General features: G+C 36.9%; 1 protein-coding gene across 2 annotated transcripts in view; it reads right to left on the reverse strand.

Moving 5' to 3' along the window:
* LOC138716490 (ankyrin-3-like) overlaps positions 1-21,433 on the reverse strand; it is a 58,226-nt gene that overhangs the window by 4,793 nt on the left and 32,000 nt on the right. Inside the window, exon 2 of one of the 2 annotated variants that reach the window (XM_069849631.1) lies at positions 17,066-17,247. The exons of the other annotated variant lie outside the window; for it this stretch is intronic. Within the exon in view, the coding sequence (XP_069705732.1) occupies positions 17,066-17,184 (119 nt within the window). The 5' untranslated portion in view covers positions 17,185-17,247. The remainder of the gene's footprint in view (positions 1-17,065; positions 17,248-21,433) is intronic. 2 annotated transcript variants of the gene reach the window in all.

The raw sequence follows: 21,433 nt of genomic DNA on the forward strand, positions 1-21,433 counted from the left end.
TAACTAAGCTTCTAAGGCGGCAATATTTTTATTCGACAGTGACTTCAAGAGCTACGCTCTATTTTATGGTCTGCTCTTATAACAAGAAAAACAGGAAGAGCCTTACATACAGTATAACAATATTTGAGACTATTAATTACATATGTTTTGGAAGTGTGGAAAATTACTTAAAAACATACGGAATATTTTGATTGGAAAAGTGATTAAGATAAGTAAACAGCGAACTATTACTGAATCGCTAGAATCCAAGAGACTCTGTGGTATGGTCATCTGCAAAGAATGGAAGATCTATTACTGAAGGAGATTGGAAATTGGATTATTTCGGACAAGTGGAAGAAAGGATGGTCTAAGAAGCAATGGAAAGATGGTGTCTACTCTGCAATGGAAGGTAGAAACCTTCATGAGAGTAACTGGAAGGATCGAGAGGCTTGGAAATAAAAGAAGCAGGAAACGGCGCCAGCTGTAGGGAACCTGGAATTGGAATTCAGAAATGAAAATAACACTTACGTTTTCTGAATATGGAGGGTTGTTTCTGATGTCTGGAAACGATTTTTGAATGACGTCAATGTGCGTTAGGAGTCACACGACAACTGAATTGTGACCAAAGGGACAGACCAGTAGTGAGTGATTTCATAGTCAGAGTGCGCGGTGTCTCACAGCAGCAATGCCCAAGACAATCGAGTCTTTTTGAGAGGGGTACATTACGAGCCTTTCCGATGCGAAGTATAGTTAAGTGAAAATAATAGAAGCCTGCAAAAAAAACGTGGTTTCGTTATTTCCAAGAAAGGCATCTTCTGTGTACTTAAGAAGACTGGTAAAGCTCAAATGGGATTAATTTGTATCATCTCCGTGGGGTGCGGCTTGCGACGCGGAGTGGATTTGCTTGCTTTTTTCCCTCTGGAATTAATCTCATTCGAGCTTTGCCAGTCTTATTAACTACACAGAAGATACATTTCTTGGAAATAACGAAATCAGATTTCTTGCAGGCTCCTATGATTTTCAGGTAACTGTACTTGGCATTGGAAAAGGATCGTAATGCACTCTTTCCAAAAAGGCTCGATTTTCTTGGGCATTGCTGCTGTGAGACTCCGTGCGCTCTGGCTATGAGATCACTCATTACTGGTCTGTCACCTCTCGCCACAATTCAGTTGTCGTGTGACTCCTGACCACATGACGTCATTCAAAAATAGTTTCCAGAGATCGAAAACAAACGTCTGTAGTAGGTACGAGTAGTATCATATCTTATAAAACGTGTTTAAATTAATATCATAAGATTTTAAAATGATGAAAAATAAAATCGTGCTCGAGATGATTTGCCCATGAACTGAGCGAGACCATACTGGACATGATTTATTAACATTGTGCCGCTTTAATATGGTGGTATTGGAGCGAGAGAGCAGGTATTCCTGAATATCGTTTCGTGTACTTGTAAATCTAATTAACGTTTCATATTTATTATATTTCCATAATTTATAGTGGTAATTTAAGTTGTGTGACTGTTATTACTGTCAATTCTTTCTCAATTTTATAGTAATTTCCGTTGAGTTCTACGTTCGGGGTTTGATAGCCGGCAAAAGACGATAGATTTTTAAGTAAGATAAAGTCCTTAGTATGGCTTTCTTCCAAGGAGAATTAAAGGGGAGGCGTCTCGCGTCTTAAATTTATGACGTGTAAGATAACTCAGTTCCTGATTAAGAGAGATCCATTGCAAAATTACCAGCCATTTCTCGCCTACGTTTCCAGTTCCGCGGAAGGACATGTCTACAGGTCTGCTGAGGCCTCAACAGCGTCTGCTGTCCGAATGAGGAAAACATAAAGATCGTTTGCTAGCAGCTTCTCGAAGGTTCTGAATATTTGTAAAGTACCTTACTTACTTACTTACAAATGGCTTTTAAGGAACCCGAAGGTTCATTGCCGCCCTTACATAAGCCCGCCATCGGTTCCTATCCTGTGCAAGATTAATCCAGTCTCTATCACCATATTCCACCTCCCTCAAATCCATTTCAATATTATCCTCCCATCTACGTCTCGGCCTCCCTAAAGGTCTTTTTCCCTCCGGTCTCCCAACTAACACTCTATATGCATTTCTGGATTCACCCATACGTGCTACATGCCCTGCCCATCTCAACCGTTTGGATTTAATGTTCCTAATTATGTCAGGTGAAGAATACAATGCGTGAAGTTCTGCGTTGTGTAACTTTCTCCATTCTCCTGTAACTTCATCCCTCTTAGCCCCAAATATTTTCCTAAACACCCTTAACCTATGTTCCTCTCTCAGAGTGAGAGTCCAAGTTTCACAACCATATAGAAGAACCGGCAATATAACTGTTTGATAAATACTAACTTTCAGATTATTTGTAAAGTACCAGAGACAAAAAGTCTGGCCGACTCTTGAAGCTCCGTACAGAGCACGATTCACACCACAACGATTTAACAACGGTTTTCAACTCAATATTATTTGAATAGTGTTGCAGAAAGATATTTCACAATTAATGTAAAGCACGAAATTAATCGGGAAGTAAGATCAAATTAATGCCTAAACCATTAAACAAAGACAATGCATACGAAAACCCTGATTATGGCAATTCATCATAAGCATTCCGATAGCTCTGTGCTTACTCGCAGACTATAAAGTTCAGGGTTCGGATACTGTTGGGGAAAGTGTTTTTAAATTAATTATGCAGGTTAATTTCGTTTACCATAATTCTACAGTGTGTCCGCAGAAATATTCCGGGGTTATAAACTGCTATAATTATGTCACTATGTGTTTTACGAATTTCATACGGTGTCATTAGAAAGAACAGCTTAAAGAATTTCAGGAAATACGTAATTGATAATTGTTGGCCGAAACAACAAATGGCAGCACAAGACGAAAGAAAAAACGCCGTTTCCCCTATTTCACTTGTCATTAAGACATTGTTGGATATAAGCAAATTGTGTTAAATGATCTCAATGTTAAATTTTCAAGTCTGTGTGGATAATCAGCCGAAGCGGATACTGGAATGTACGCTGAGCGCAGCTCCGATTAGCAAGCAAATACGTTACTGCCTGAGATACTCGAGTGGCCAGGATGGAGGTTAAAACGTTGCCTATTCGGATAAATAATTTATTACAGCGGTAGATTAACTATTATTGTAATGTTGATAATCCGCAAAATCTATTAACACTATGTAAAATGTTTATTACTTGAATTTCAAAGACAAACGAATCATAAGATGGCTAAAACTAGTAATGGTAAGTCTATTTTGTAAATTAGCAATTAATTCTTGTGGGAATAAATTAGATAAAATCTAACCGTTATACATTTTAAATGCCATCCTCTCACATTAATCAGTGTCACACGTGCGCATGCAATATTTAATTCCCACGTGACAACGACCAGAACTTTATGACAGATAGCCAGAACAGTTTACTTTTAACTTTGTGCCACGTCACATAAGGAAGTTTCTGGTGGAGAGGTCATCTATAAAGACTCTAAAAAGAGACGTGCTTGGCTTGACGTTTTAGAGGACCAATCCCTTGCAATTAGGCTTATATTACCCTTTTTGGGCCTATATAATATGCTATGTCCGACAGATAGCCAGGGTGGCATTCGTAAATCAACAGTTTACAGCAGGGATGTCAAGGTCAGAGCACGTGAAAGACTTTTCGTGCTACCAAGTGCTCACGGGTTCCAATAAATCTATTCTGCAGGCAGTAGCGGTGAAAAAGAAGGGGTGAGCAAAATGAACTCTATTGGCCTAGCACTGCAAGATGAATTAAACTGCTCTTCAGTAATAGATAATGCGTTACGCTCATACAAGAAAACAAGAAATAAAAGCATGTTTTGCGGCATGTAACTCTGTAATAAATGAAGTTAATTATAAAATAGTAGGATAACCAGAGCATAAGGGCTATGAGCACGTTTGCTCTCTCGCTGACGTCGCTGGTTTACAGGTTGACTCAGTCCTGATAGAGCCAGATCCCTTCCTGAAATGAGTACCTGATAAGCCTTAGGGTCCGTAGCCTCAAGCCCTTCCTATATCATGAAACTCTTATTACTCCCCCCCCCCCAAGACTTTACCATACCATATTTTAAACTATTGCGCATGATATTTCTGTACCTCAGAGATATTGTATGCTAAGTCCATTTTATCAATTTTTGGATAAAGGCAAAAACCAAATTTCATGTTTTTTTTTCATACCTGGTAAAGTTACAAACTTATTTATTTCTTTAATTTTTGGTATAGTGGAACAATACTGGGTGTTCAGTTCAAAATGTGTCATGGCTCGCTGTATACCGTCATGTGGCTAGCCGATGAGCCTAGAGAATTCAATCTTCCTACACTTCCGCAGAGGTGTATAACCTATGAGGCAGAGAAGTTGCCTAGCAAGTACGGCGTTCATTCTGAAGAGTACGTACCGATACGTACGGTAACGCCGGTAGTGGCAGGAATGTGAACTGTTTCGAAATACGTACTGTCGGGATATGGGGAAAGGGTTAAGACAATTAGTTACCGGTACGTATTTGTTGACATTAACTTCGACGGTCAACATGGACACGGAGCATTTGATTTGTGTTGCGGAATGTTACCGTACGCAACCGACGATAACAAATACCTTGCGTACGACTTGCCGGCGCAAAACACAGTTCGAAAGAGGTTATGGTAGCACACAGACCGTACAGACCGCCATCTGTTGCTACGACGTTCAAGTTATACCGTACACGTTCTCAAGTTCAGATTGAAGAACGCCTTAAATAATAGGCAACTTCTCTGACATATAAGCTTAAACTCGCTTCAAATCGGTGACCCAACAACAGTGACGTCATGACACACTTTGAAATGAACACCCAGTAGTATACCTTGTAAATTATGAGATGCACATGGAAGTAAAGAGTTATGTTAGACTTACCGTAGTATATTCCTAATATGTTAACATCTTCTTTTGAAATAATGCATTAAATCCGAAATCAGTCTTCCCAGGGCTTCACAGATTAAAGGATTCTAGGACTGAATTATTGGCCAAAATAGTAAAAAATATTTTTTTTGTACATAAATAATTACCTTTTAACATTCTGTCCTATATTTTGGCCCCATACTACTACTTTTAAAGGTGAATTTTAAAATGCCACACCTATTAAAAATTGCGTTTTTTCAAAACTACGTTTTTGGTCAATATTAAAGTTCCTAGCGGCTTCCATTTGCTCCGATTTACATGAAACTTTGCAAGAATACTCATCATGTTGCAACAAAGCTGTGTATGGAATCAGCTCTTCACTAAATACTTTTCATGATATGAATTTTTAACTTCTAAAAATAAAAAAAAAAATATCAAGCAAAATTTATGATTTTTTTAAATGTTCTTGAATCGTAATTTTATTTATTTCATCATTGAGCTCCTTAAGTAGCATTTTAATACATATGGAAATATAGTTTGTCCTTTAAATGTGTAGCAGTTTAATCCGAACAAATGTAAGACAATTTTTATCTCATGAACTAATAATTGTCAAATTTAAAAATCCATGCGAAGTTTTGTTTATCATGAAATGTAAGTCCTTCACAGAAGATGTTTTGAAAGCAAAAAACAATTCTGAAGCCGTCAGAGATGTTTTGAATTTACGCATAATTTAAAATCATTAAAATACGTGAAAATTAATATCTAAGGAACTAATGAATGAAACTTGATGAAATTTGATACTGATATTTAAACGTACGGACACAAAAACCCGCCGAATTTGGAACAAAATTAATAAAAAAAACTTTAAAAGTTTTAAAACTCAGTCGCAGAGCCCCTTAAGAGCATCTTCTGATAGATCTCACCCTAAGCAATCCAGTAGTGTTATAATCTCAAAATTGACAAATTTGGACTTATAATACATTACCTATGAGGTATAGATTTGAAATGAGAAGTCGGTGGGGAGTGCTGGTGGATTTAACAAGGAAATCAGGAGTGCCCCAAGAAAAACCCTGTGCTAAGTCTGCTTTCTCTACCACAAATTCCATCTAGACCTGACCGGGTATCGAATTCGGGCTGGCGTTGAGCCACCGACATGACTAATAGAGACATACAAGTGTCTGACATAAGCACCCAGTACAGCTAAATTGTGAAGTTTTCGACGGACATTTTCAATAACTCAGCTGAGAAAACAATTTTATTGTTATGGCTGTCCTTCCTTCATAAAGGGTAACGGAGGGATCTCCAGAAAAGTCCTCACAATCTTTGCAATGGTGCAGATGTTTAAAATCACACTCACCTTTAATGGATTATTGACTATACATAAAGACTTTAAGTCTACTTTTCTCAAAAGTCTGTTTTTGTGACTTGATTCCCTTGTGCTCTGAACGTCCCATATAAGTAGTGGAAAATTTCTGTTTATGTAACAGGAAAAAAAAAACAGTATCCCGCGCCGTTGCGTCGTGGTTTTTAGGAATCCTGCCTAGGACTCGCGTTACGAAATAATCGCTGCATCGAGTCCTCACGGCGAAGGAATTTTCTCATGAAATTTCGGCCAGTGTATGGGACAGCATCATGATGAATTTAGGCAGCTGCGCTAGGTAGCAAAATTCGGATTCGAAAACCAGGTATAATGGTTAGGGGATCATCGTGCTGACCACACGTTACCCCCGTACTAGTTGGATGATCGTTCACCTTTGCTGAGACATATGGATATGAGGCCAGCAATCGGCTATTCTGTCTTAGCCCTTCATGGGCTGTGACGGCACAGATTAAAACAATGAGATTACAATAGTTTAAACCTCTAATCCGGCCTTCTGCTGGACACAGAGTAGGCCTAATGATAGTTACAGTTTTATTGTTTGAATATCGATAAATTAGTGTTACAATACACTGTTACTGTTTCTTTCCTATCTACAAATAGGATTACCATGCGTTCGGCGAAATGAGGACATGTCCTCTTTTGACCGGCAGGCATTTAAAAAAAAATTTGAAATGTCCGGCATTTCGCATTTCAACCAGAATTAATATGAATATTGAACAATGTGCGATATTATGCATAGAATATCTAAACAAATGCTGAAAACCTATAAAAGAATTTAACTGTTTTCAATGGTTGAAGCTGGAGCTCATAAAATATATGATGACCTACCTATTAACATGCATTGAATTCTTACATTCTAAAAATGTCACTATTCATGATTCTAAGCTATTTATCAATTTTATTCTGCAATGTACAAAGATATGCCAATCAAGTTAATTTGGACAAAGGTTTAACTTTTGATAAACAATGGTGCAAATTCTTCAATTCCAATAGTTCTGCGAACACTGAAACTTTTTCAGAACTTTTAAAAATATGTCACTTCTATTTATTTACCCTAAGTCACAATGGAAGTGTTGAGAGAGTATTTTCCCTAATATCTGCTCAATGGACAAAAGAACGAAATCGCATGCTAACGGAGACAGTCAGAGGTATCATCATGGTGAAATATAATTTCAAGGTCATGGTTCCATAGTTATTTGTTACAACATAGAAATTTGTCTCTTTAGGCTCTCGTGCACAAAGTGGGCTTGACCGATAAGTGGGGTACAGATGTAATACTGATCCAGCAACTAGTGAGAAAGCTAACTAAGGTGAGACATTATTTTTATCTTTAATTTTGTTCATACCAGTTTTTAAAAAGTCCTCCTTTTTCAGCAATATTAGATTCCATGTCCTCCTATAGAATTTGTTCTCATGATAACCCTATCTACAAATAAAATAATAGACTACATTCCCTCCCAGGCTTTTGTTTTCCTATCTTTTACTGATGGATGATACAGAATTTCCTGTTTTAAAATATACATTCCTTTTAGCCCTCGAAACAGACAATATATCCCACGTCACGGAAAACTTCTCGCCGTCTAGCAACACTGCGATCGAACCCGGGTCGCTTGAATGTAAAATCAGCGCGCTAATGCCTGAGCCACAGAAACGGCTGTAAACCCACAGTAGGCCGTGTCACAAGTGTCTTCCCTTCCGGCCGCCGCTACCTAATAAACGACAATAAACAACCTCGGAAACGGAACTCGAACAGGGAATGCGTGTTGTATTTGTGCAATAATAATGTCAAATGACATACAGACCACTCCATCCATTGATTTGTTTACATCACTGACAATGTTTGCATAATATATAGTTCTGATTCATAGTGTACACTGTACAGAAAACAGCTGAATCGCGCTGTTTACATATCGGTGCCGTCACTCTGCGGAGATGATTGGCACCTTCATCTTGAAGTGGCCATTGAGTTCTACAAGGTGATTAAGCGGTAATGACTCAGCGGTGATAAGATCAAAGGAAACATCATTTCCCTCATGGGACTCAGAAACGGAGGGAAATAATTAGCGACTCGAAAACAAGGAGGAAGAGACGATGGCCACTTTAGATAAAAGCTCTAAATGCTCTTTATTACATAAATATCTCTATGTTTTAAATATAAAAACCAATTACATAATTTTATAATTGATCAGTTATCAGCAATTTTCAAGCACTGACATTTCCATTATAGTTATTAAGTTCAGAAATTCTGTAATTTTATACAGTTAATTTGTCTTTTCAACTTCAAATTTATTTTTTCATAATCCAAGAATCATTGCATAACATATCCATAAAGAATATAATACAATATAAAAGCCATTGTACACAATAGGTCCAAAAGATTATGTGAGGTGATTAGTAACCCCAGCTATACGACCAAAACTGTCAAAAAATGTATGCAGTCCAGGGCTAGTAAAGAAGTCTTGCGAGTTCTGTTTAGGCGAGTTTCGGCGGCGCTTTCCAGAGACTACGCAACCGTTGAAACATTATGTTGTTAAATTATTAATTTTATAAAGTGACGAAAAACAGGTTCCATTCTCTACAAGAAGAAACGTTGTACCACGGCTAATAAGCAATGTTAGTGAGGGGGAGCACCAGCGAGTGTCCCAGAACTTCATACAACGCTGCACCACTTCGTCGATATACGAGCAGATATTTACTGGCTTTTAAGAAACCCGGAGGTTCATTGCCGCCCTCACATAAGCCCGCCATTGGTCCCTATCCTGAGCAAGATCAATCCAATCTCTATCATCATATCCCACCTCCCTCAAATTCATTTTAATATTATCTTCCCACCTACGTCTCGGTCTCTCTCGGTCTTTTTCCCTCCGGCCTCCCAACTAACACTCTATATGCATTTCTGGATTCGCCTATACGTGCTACATGCCCTGCCCATCTCAAACGTCTGCATTTAATGTTCCTAATTATGTCAGGTGAAAAATACAATGCGTGCAGTTCTGTGTTGTGTAACTTTCTCCATTCTCCTGTAACTTCATCCCTCTTAGCCCCAAATATTTTCCTAAGCACGTTATTCTCAAACACCCTTAACCTATGTTCCTCTCTCAAAGTGAGAGTCCAAGTTTCACAACCATAAAGAACAACCGGTAATATAACTGTTTTATAAATTCTAACTTTCAGATTTTTTGACAGCAGACTGGATGATAAAAGCTTCTCAACCGAATAATAACAGGCATTTCCCATATTTATTCTGTGTTTAATTTCCTCCCGAGTATCATTTATGTTTGTTACTGTTGCTCCCAGATATTTTAATTTTTCCACCTCTTCAAAGGATAAATTTCCAAGTTTTATATTTCCACTTCGTACAATATTCTCGTCACGAGACATAATCATATACTTTGTCTTTTCGGGATTTACTCGCTTCAAGAAAATTCCCGTGTGATATACGAGCAGATAGGCATAGTAATGCGTACTTTCGTTTTTTGAAAATTAAAAATTATGACGCCACAATAATTGGTTAGGTTAAGATGATAATCAGTATTGTCAAGTAATTTTCTGTCATTTACAGATTCATTCATTCTGAGATGTCTAAACAAAACCTGCGCAGATATCCGAATGTTTATTTTCGTCTTTATTTATGCTCTTTGGCGGCCTGTTTATATCTCAGAGATCGTCGGACCCCAAATAAGGTTACGGTAAACTTTAATGTATCCTTTTTTGTAAACTTTGTTATGCGGAAGGCCATGTTACTGTACTGTTCAGATTTAATGGGAATTCCACAGTTAAGGCGTCCTTGAGCAGGAAAAGCCGAACATAATAAAAAAATAGTCTCGTATAAATGGACAATTTAACGCTTGTAACTAAAAATAAAACCATACAGACAGTTCCGCATAACGACTAGTAATAGGCTATTTGTGACTGAATATGCTAGTTTGAAGGCTGCTTGGTCCCGAAAAACGATTGTCATAATTAGCGCCCGGATGTTTGGCAAAATGCCTTTTTTACTGGGTGAAAGTAAATCATTATTTTCATAGATATAAATGTGATTTGGGATCAATCAAAGTATCAGGGCCAATTTTTATTTTGCCTTTTTTGCCTTTTTAAGGTGTTTCTTACTAATTCAATAATAAATGCTTTTTTTTGTCATTTTAAAGCAATATTTCTTGTTTATTTGCAATTTTATAATTAATTGTAATGTAATGTGTATGAAATTTAGATATATGAAATAGGCCTAATGACTCACTTCACTAACAATAGTAAATGTAATTTATTTCGGTGCTTAATCTGCTAATAATCGTGCTTTAATACTATTGGTGTAGTATGAATAATGATCGATAATCCACAGTTACAATTAATATAGTCTTCACGATACCAATAATCAGCTTTATAATTTTAAATTACTGTAAGCCCGTTCTCATAGAAGTTGTCACGTAGTATTTTCAATGGTTTGTTACAATTTTGTGCTACACGTGTTTATCATTGTAGGAGAAAGAAATTTGAGTGAGGAACAGACAGTTACTGTCGGGTGACAGAAGGTGTAAGATCGGTTAGCTAGAATGCCTAAATTCAGTACACCATTGAAAAGTGAATTTGGTTCCCATGTGTTTTCAACCAATGAAACAGTTTTGTTATGTAAGGTTTGTGAAAAGACAGTTAATCACGAAAAAATTATTTTATAAGTCAACATGTGTCAACTATACGAAGTAAAAATGTGAGTTATGTTGATATAATTTAAATTTTTGCTTAAATATATTATGTCTTTTCAAAATTTGTTTTTTTTTTTTTTTCAAAATTTGTTGTGCTTTTTTAAGTTTTTATTGCCTTTTCTACCTGCCTATTTTAACTGTTATAAATGCCTAGTTTTAGTCATCATCATCATCATCATCATCACCATAATACCACCACCACCACTACCACAACTACAATAATCATCGTAACCATTATCTTAATCGTCGCTGTCATCACATCACCAGTCATAATACCACACCACCACCACCACTAAAATAATCATCGTAACCATTATCTTAATCGTCGCTGTCATCACATCACCAGTCATAATACCACACCACCACCACCACTAAAATAATCATCGTAACCATTATCATAATCGTCGCTGTCATCACATCGCCATCATCATCATAATACTACCACAACCGCTACCACTGCCACCACTACAATAATCATCGTAACCATTATAATCGTCGCTGTCATCACATCACCATCATCATCATCATAATACCACCACCTCCACCACCACTAAAATAATCATCGTAACCATTATCATAATCGTCGCTGTCATCACATAACCATTATCATCATCATAATACCACCACCACCACCACTACCACAACTACAATAATCATCATAACCATTATAATCGTCGCTGTCATCACATCACCATCATCATCATAATACTACCACAACCGCTACCACTGCCACCACTACAATAATCATCGTAACCATTATAATCGTCGCTGTCATCACATCACCATCATCATCATAATACTACCACAACCGCTACCACTGCCACCACTACAATAATCATCGTAACCATTATAATCGTCGCTGTCATCACATCACCATCATCATCATCATAATACCACCACCTCCACCACCACTAAAATAATCATCGTAACCATTATCATAATCGTCGCTGTCATCACATAACCATTATCATCATCATAATACCACCACCACCAACACTACCACAACTACAATAATCATCGTAACCATTATCTTAATCGTCGCTATCATCACATCACCATCATCATCATCGTTATAATACCACCACCACCACCACCACCACCACTAAAATAATCATCGTAACCATTATCATAATCGTCGCTGTTATCACATCACCATCATCATCATAATACCACCACCACCACCACTAAAATAATCATCGTAACCATTATCATAATCGTCGCTGTTATCACATCACCATCATCATCATAATACCACCACCACCACCACCACTACCACCACTACAATAATCATCATAACCATTATCATAATCGTCGCTGTCATCACATCACCATCATCATCATCATCATCATCATCATCGTCATCGTCATAGGGAGCCATTCGCCCACTTTATCCCCACTACAGGCCTTTTATTTTCTGATCTCTCCGTATTTTCATACGTCTACTATAATTTCATATCTTCTCCTGCTTATAATGTAACATGCACTTGGAAATACGTTCATCTTTTATTCTCTTTAAATGTTGTTGACTATTTCTTTGTACGGCCTGTTTTTTTAATATATTCACTCATGATTGAAGTAAGGTAACAGTGTAGGGTTGCGCATCTTTCAGAGTAGAGAACTGAATTAAACTGAATTTCGAGAGTGGAGTACTTCGATCCAGCACTGAGACCTTTCAAGATCTACTACACTAATCCTCAACCTAGCCTCATTTCCAAACCCCACACCTACAGACGACACTATGATTTGCTGCGTACCTAGTTTTCGAGCAGGCAATCCCACTCGTCCCTAGGTCAGCCCCCTCCGTGTGTCGTCAACAGGTGTTCGAGGAATGCTATGGAATGATGACGGAATGGAGAAATGTTGAAGGAATGATGATTTTTCAATGAAAAATCCAGGCCTTATCTGGAATCGAACCCGGATTGCTTGTGTGACAGACTGAAAGTCTGACCTCTCAGAGTGGGGGAACTTGAAGCCATGAGCTTATCTCTATACTTCTGGCTACTAGTGACAAACTATTTCATGATAGTTTACATTCGAAACGTGGACAATTAATATGTACAAAATAAATAAATATAATTTGGCATTTACCTTTAATTAGTTTCCTAAATATTTTATTATTAATGAGACCACTAAGAACCTCTATCAGATTAGGCGGCCCAAGAATTTTATCCCCGGGACCTGCCGCTTTTAATCTTATATATATATATATATATATATATATATATATATATATATATATATATATATGTATGTATGTATGTATGTATGTATGTATGTATGTATGTATAATGCTGGTTTACCACTACTATTACTATTACGACTACTTTGCCTGTGTCAAAATAAGAACACTTCTATAAAATGTTTAATTTAAAGGAAAGCTAGACGTAAATACGTTAAAATAAGAGCAATCATATAAAATGAATGAATAAAAATATTATTCCAGTCTGCTTTACAGGGAGTTTTACCTGAAAAACTAGATTTGCATAATCATATAAAATGTTTATTTATATGGAACGTCAGATGTAGTAGATTTTGATCTTTTATTTGTGATACATTGTATTATTTCACAATGTGTTTTATCCGATTATTTATTTCTATAAATACGGGCGCTATGTTGCTTTTTTCACATAATTGTCACTCATTAATTAAACTCTTCTTAAAGATAAAGTATTCGTATATCTCTGTAGTCCTATTCCTACACTCTCTTCTCATGAGACGAAATACAATCAAGGTTCCTTCACTACACAGACTGGATGAAAATAAGCATCTTAAGTCCTTCACCTTTCCTATATTTGCATCATGTAGACTACTGAATGTTCTAAAGTTATTTAATAATTATCTTTATTAAACACAATATGTATAACTTGTTCATCTTTCAAGCCAGTTTTTACCTGTTGTGGTAACTGGCTCGGACCTTGCGGAGTGAAGAGTGATCAGGGAGTATTGGGGGATTGATTATGATGAGATTAAGAGAACAGTGGAATATAGCCAAAGAGGCTAAAGGACTTAATCCCCCTCTTTAAAAAATACGTTATATGGATATGAAGTTAAGGAATGCTGTACTCTTCAGAAATGCTATCTGCAGTGTATGCCTTTAGAGAAAACAACTTATAGGCCATTCGGTATCTCGTGAAACCTACCTGCGCGTGAGGGGAAAGAAAACATTCTCGTGGGGACAGATAAAAAAGTTAATTTTTTTCTTACACTATGTAAATAATGTCAAAACAAGTGCTTATACAAAATTTGTCCATTCGAGCGCAATTGCGAGGGCAGCCAGAAAGTAAGTTTCTCTGGGGCCGTTTACAGAAAATTTCATGGAAAGTTTTATTCGAATAGATACAGCAATTGTTGAGCTATTTTTCAACATATTCCCCACTAGGATTGAGATATTTGTCATACCATAGGTCTAGAATCGACAGAGAGGTGCAGACGATGTCACCCACTAGTTGCGATCCTAGGTGATAGACTTCTACGACACAAGGTTACAAAAGTTGATCCTACGATATGACAAATGTCTCAATTCCGGTGGAGAATACATGTTGAAAAATAGCTCAACAATTGCTGTATCTTTTCCAATAAATCTTTCCATGAAATTGTGTTTTCTTTCTGTAAACGATCTCAGTAAACTTCCCTTCTGGACGGCCCTCGTAATTGCGCTCGAGTGGCCAAAATTTGTATAAGTACTTGTTTTGACATTATTAACATGGTGGAAGAAAAAATATTTTTTATCTGCCCCCTTGAGAATGTTTGCTTGTGAGAACCCTTCCTCCCTCGCTATGCTTCGATTTCCAAGCTAGCTAGCTCGCTTACCCCACCATTAGTTTGCAATTTTGAGCTACGGCGCAGAATGCATTTGGTTTCACGAGGTAACGAATGATCTATAAAAGATTGTAGCAATATCACTTCTTTGTGAAATACAAGAGCGAGGCATAGATACTACAGTAAAGGAAACAAAACTTGTCCTGTGACCTTATCATGCACTGTGGCTGTATCACCCATGGGTATGGAGGGAGAAGTTTTAATCTGAGATGAACTTTCGTATCGATATATTCGAATAATATTAACCATCCTGAAAGAAACTGTCTCTCTGATAGCTCATTCTTTCCTTTCTCCACAGCTCGTATGTCTGGTCTCGCATCCTCACCTATACTTCCCTTAGACGTCAGGTATATTCTTTCTCAGATTTATTATTTTATAGTAACAATTTTGCACATTATATTGACATAGGCCTATTCTCTGGCCACTAGGATGTACCGGGACGTAGAAGCTGAAGAGTAGTCTTAAAGTTTTCAAGATCTTGCCAAACTTGATTTCTTCCTTCCCAGCACATAGGCTAGATGTTTGCATTTAGTGATGTCCTGTGTTTAAAATATACCGAATGATATATAAACCACATACTACAAAGGGCAAACTAGCTACATAACTACGGCAGCAATGAAGAAGAAATGTGATAATGTTGTCTACTTATATTATGCCCCTTTCAATAAACTACACATTAGCAAAGGTAAACTTGCTACATAGCTACGACAATAAACATGAAGAAAGATGATAATGGTAGTATTATATAATGTCTCATTCAATAAACTACACATTAGCAAAGGTAAACTGCTACATAACTACAGCAACAATGAGGAAGAAAGATTATTGTTATATTATCTAATGTTTCTTTCAATAAACTACACATTAGCAAAGGTACACTTGCTACAGAACTACAGCGACAAGGATGAAGAAAAATGATAATGGTAGTATTATCTAATGTCTCTTTCAATAAACTACACATTAGCAAAGGTAAACTTGCTACATAACTACAGCAACAATGAAGAAGAAAGATGATAATGGTAATATTATCTAATGTCTCTTTCAATAAACCACACAATAGCAAAGGTAAACTTGCTACATAACTACAGCAACAATGAAGAAGAAAGATGATAATGGTAATATTATCTAATGTCTCTTTCAATAAACTACACATTAGCAAAGGTAAACTTGCTACATAATTACAGCAACAATGAAGAAGAAAGATGATAATGGTAATATTATCTAATGTCTCTTTCAATAAACCACTTATTAGCAAAGGTAAACTTGCTACATAGCTACGGCAATAAACATGAAGAAAGATGATAATGGTAGTATTATCTAATGTCTCATTCAATAAACTACACATTAGCGAAGGTAAACTGCTACATAACTACAGCAACAATGAGGAAGAAAGATTATTGTTATATTATCTAATGTCTCTTTCAATAAACTACACATTAACAAAGGTAAATTAGCTATATAACTGCAGCAACAAGGATGAAGAAAGATGATAATGATAATATTATTTAATGTCCCTTTCAATAAACTACACATTAGCAAAGGTAAACTTGCTACAGAACTACAGCAACAAGGATGAAGAAAGATGATAATGGTAATATTAGCTAATGTCTCTTTCAATAAACTACACATTAGCAAAGGTAAACTTACTACAGAACTACAGCAACAAGGATGAAGAAAGATGATAATGGTAATATTAGCTAATGTCTCTTTCAATAAACTACACATTAGCAAAGGTAAACTTGCTACAGAACTACAGCAACAAGGATGAAGAAAGATGATAATGGTAATATTATCTAATGTCTCTTTCAATAAACTATACATTAGCAAAGGTAAAGCAGCTACATAACTACGGCAACAATGAAGAAGGAATATGATAATGGTACTTATATTATGTAATGCATTTTTCAATAAACTACACGTTAACAAAGGTAAACTAGCTACATAACTACAGCAGAAATAAGGGAGAAATATGATAATGGTACTGATATTATGTAATGTTTCTTTCAATAAACTGCACATTACCAAAGGTAAACTAGCTACACAACTACGGAAACAAAGAGAAGAAAGATGATAATGGTAATTATTTTATCTGTTTCAATAAACTATCCTACTACCAAGGACAAACTAACTACATATGTAAGTATGGCAAGAAGGAGGAAGAAAGATAGTAATGGTTATTCTTCGTAATGTCTCTTTCAACTACCATTAAGAGACGGTGAGATGATAATAGACCAATTGCAAAATGAGAAGGGAAATAGAAACAGAGGTAGCTACTATAAAAACCTGCCTCATAGTCGATTTGTTCATCACAGATCTCACAAGATCTCCCGATGACACAATTCCGATCTTCCATGACGACAGAACTTCTGCTGATTTAGGTGATGAAAAATTTAAAATAGTGTTCATAGTGGACTGGTTGCTAACACCTCCAGATCTGGTGGAATTAAGGCCTTCTTGGAATCTGCTAATCTGAAAGTATGGAGAAAAGGTGGTTGCCCGCTCGTAAACAAATTTAAGGTTGTGTTTTCATGCTGAACTTACTTTGGTGTACTTTGAGAGAAAAAATCAAATGCAGAAAGAAATTATTTCATTGAAGAGTTAATTATGTAGTATTGTTAGAAATAAGGCAAATCCGTTTGTTTTTGAAGCTAGTCGCTACCCGGGGCAGGGTATCGATCCCAAGACCTCTGATAGCTCAGTTGGAAAGAGCGCTGGTACGTTCAACCAGAGGTCCCGGAATCGATACCCGGCCCCGGAACAATTTTTGCCTTGAACTTATTCAAATCTGCTTTGCAGGGAGCCTTACCTGAAAGACTAGATTTGCATAAATCTGTATATGTATATTTTCATTGCATTAGTAACCATTTTAAACTTCTTTTACACATTAATTAGCTGTTAGGTATTTGTTATGCTTTCTTAATATTAACTTACAAAACATTGATTTACTGTAATTTTACTTTATGACTAAGTCTGTGCAGTATTTTCCGACTCATTCAGAAATAAAATCCAATTAGAAAATATATTTTGTGCGAGATCGTGCGTATTTGCTTGGTTTCCGCACAAAACCAATCCGCGGAAAGTCTAAAATTCCACATTCAGTATTCCCAACCTAACACACATAGCAATTTCCCTCTTCTTACCGCTTAAGTGACATATTGATTTTACTGCTTTAGGCTTTTAACATATTATTTTTAGAGACGTTCAATATAGTAATAATTATAAATGGGAAACTTACCACTGAAATTTCATCTAAATTGCACTGTTAATTATTGTTTTTAAATATTTGCAAAAATTAATTAAACTCTACAACTTCACTAAAGTTACTGCATTCGTGATGCAAGTAACATTAAGAAAGCCGTGAAAAAATCAACAAGATTCCAGACTCATCATAGACTGGGAAAAAAAAAACAGACGTATATCACGGCCTGCTGGAGTATAGTAAACACAGAAAACATTTTAAAGCAACAATGTTGAAGATAGATATTTTTGTTTTGCAAATTTGCCGTCATTGAACAGAAACCAAGATGGAGATTTCATTGCAACTAATTAGAAATTCCTCTTTCAGTTATGTAATAAACGATCTTCGCACAAAATAATGTACGATACCCGGGCGGTATGTTTTCTTTCAATTCTCGGAAATTAAAAAAGCTCAACTACGTTTCGCTTTTTCAAACTTTTCCTCGAACATGAAAACTTCAACATACCGCTCTTGTAACGTATATTACTGTTAAATGACATCGGACTTCGATTCTGTGTGTCCTTCCTTCCCTATGAGGATGAAATCGGACCCAAGCCCGAGAGCAGCTCCGGATTAGGGGCGAACGCACTTACCGCTTGAGCTACGCCGGTGAATAGTGATAATCACGCGGACATTGAAGATTACAGACCTCAAATATAAAATGTCTTACTAAGGTAATATTACTTCATATAGGCCAATATACTAACAGCAGTGAAGTGGTCTCTGTATTTAAATCTTTTGTTATTCTACTTGTTTTGTCTTGCGTTGCAAGCGATGAATACATATTTTAAGTGTTTGGGAACAAAGAGTGTTGCTTCGCAGTACGAGGGAGTTCAGTAAAGAAGAAATGTGGTTGGCCTTGTGGCAAGTTCACAAGCCGCCCACCATGCAGACCTGAGTTCGAGACCTGGCAGTCTGCGTGGGATTTTACAATAAAATGATTTGCTTGGAAGTCTGCCATATGGCAGCACATCAATACTGCAGCACACCTTAGTACAAGACCTGTGATTGTGCACAGTTGTTAATTCGAGTTACATTCGCTAACTGATGGCTACAAATTGCAGAAAGAAGGACTTCATACATTCTTAAATCTGACTGCCGTTGTGGGGAAAATTCACATTGATATCCATACACTTTACAGGTATTCATTTGCTAAGCAGGAGATTACGTCCAGAGTAGAAATGAATGGAAGTAGTAGTAGTAGTAGCACTAGCAGCAGATGTAATAGTAGTTGTCGTAGGAATAGTCCTTGTAGCAGTAATAGCGATAGTAGGAAAAGTAATTACTTACTTACAAATTGTTTTTAAGGAACCCGCAGGGTCATTGCCGTCCTCACATAAGCCCGCCATAGGTCCCAATCCTGTGCAAGATTAATCCACTCTCTATCATCATATCCCACCTCCCTCAAATCCATTTTAATATCATCCTCCAATCTACGTCTCGGCCTCCCCAAAAGGTCTTTTTCCTTCCGGTCTCCCAGCTAACACTCTATATGTATTTCTGGATTCGCCCATACGTGCTACATGCCCTGCCCATCTCAAACGCCTGGATTTAATGTTCCTAGTTATGACAGGTGAAAAATACAATGCGTGCAGTTCTGCGTTATGTAACTTTCTCCATTCTCCTGTAACTTCATCCCTTTTAGTCCCAAATATTTTCCTAAGAACCTTAGTCTCCAACCCTTAATCTCTGTTCCTCTCTCAAAGTGAGAGTCCGAGTTTCACAACCATACAGAACAACCGTAATGTAACTGTTTTATAAATTCTAACTTTCAGATTCTTTGGCAGCAGACTAGATGACTAAAACTTCTCAACCGAATAATAACAGGCATTTCCCATATTTATTCTACGTTTAATTTCCTCCCGAGTGTCATTTATATTTGTTACTGTTGCTCCAAAATATTTGAGTTTTTCGACCTCTTCGAAGGATGAATCTCCAATTTTTATATTTACATTTCGTAGAATATTCCGTGTCACGAGACATAATCATATACTTCGCATTTTCGGGGTTTTCTTCCAAACCTATCGCTTTACTTGCTTCAAGTAAAATTTCCGTGTCTTCCCTAATTGTTTGTGGATTTTCTCCTAACATATTCACGTCATCCTCATAGACAAGAAGCTGATGTAACCCGTTCAATTCCAAACCCTTTCTGTTATCCTGAACTTTCCTAATAACATATTCTAGAGCAAAGATAAAAAGGAAAAGCACAGTAGTGATACAGGAGGAAATGTAATAGAATGAATCTTAGTATTAATATAAGCAGTAATCCAACGATCTCCTGTTACTTTTCTTCAAGGGTCACATAGAAATTTGCGGGCCACGAAACAGAAACAACGATTTAGTACTTAAATGCTCGAGAAAAAAAAGTTTATATTTTTGGTTAATTACAGTGTTGATGTTTTTCTTGATTCCCAACATTTACCGTACCAGTAAAAGTAAAGTAAAATCAACCGCACGACAAGCCAAATCGGCCGAGAGGTTAGGGTTCCCACCTTTACAATCGGCATTTAATGACAGGCATGTCAGTCCTATGTGCCCGCCGCCTTTACCCCAAGAAAATGACCCTGGTACATATTTCTGTTAGAAGCTGAGTAGGCCCCAGGGCCATAGGGCGTCTGGAAGGATTAGATCAATAGAAAAATTCGTTAGCCCATCGGGAATCAAAACTTCGACCTTCCGGTTGCAGCGGTGCGCCGCTACTGCGCGCCCCAATATTTATCAGTAGTAGCCATTAATTCGTATATAATAACTTCGTTAACAAACATTCTTATATTTATTTTATATTTAAACTGACTCAGAAACATCTTAATGCGAGATGAGTACAATGTTTACTGAAGATTTTATGGAGGAGTGGACAATCTCAAAGCATAGGGCTATAGCAGGCGTGTCTGTGCGATAATCTATATCTGTAACATTCTTTTATATTGCTCGTGTCAGAGAATCTCGATTCACACCTGTAAGTTAAATAAAATGCTGACGAATCGTACAGTGAAAGTTTCTTGTAATTTGGAAAATTATCAACCTATTTTGCCCAACAATTGTAATATAAATTTTAAAGTGTAAGCTACCCTCATCAATCCTATAGTTCCGTCGCTCTTATTTCCGGCAGCCAATCACGTTGCAGGTCGGCTACATTTCCTAAGAAATGCATAACGTCAATGCTTAATATAATCGCCCGCCATTTTGGCTCTTTCGTTGGCGTTCGCAGAAAGCACATGAAGTCGTTATTTGCCGCTCAATCATTTACTGAATTATAGTGCGTTTGATTTATTATCATAGGAGCTAAGACATGATAATGTTTAACGGTGTGGCAAATAGATTCCTCGTCTGGTAGCTGGGCAACGAAAGAACAAAAATGGCGAACGATACTACCTACCTAGACTTTATAGAGAGCCTTCACTTCCTAAGACGTAAGCA

This window comes from Periplaneta americana, chromosome 16, assembly GCF_040183065.1.
Source record: "Periplaneta americana isolate PAMFEO1 chromosome 16, P.americana_PAMFEO1_priV1, whole genome shotgun sequence".
NCBI lineage: Eukaryota > Metazoa > Arthropoda > Insecta > Blattodea > Blattidae > Periplaneta > Periplaneta americana.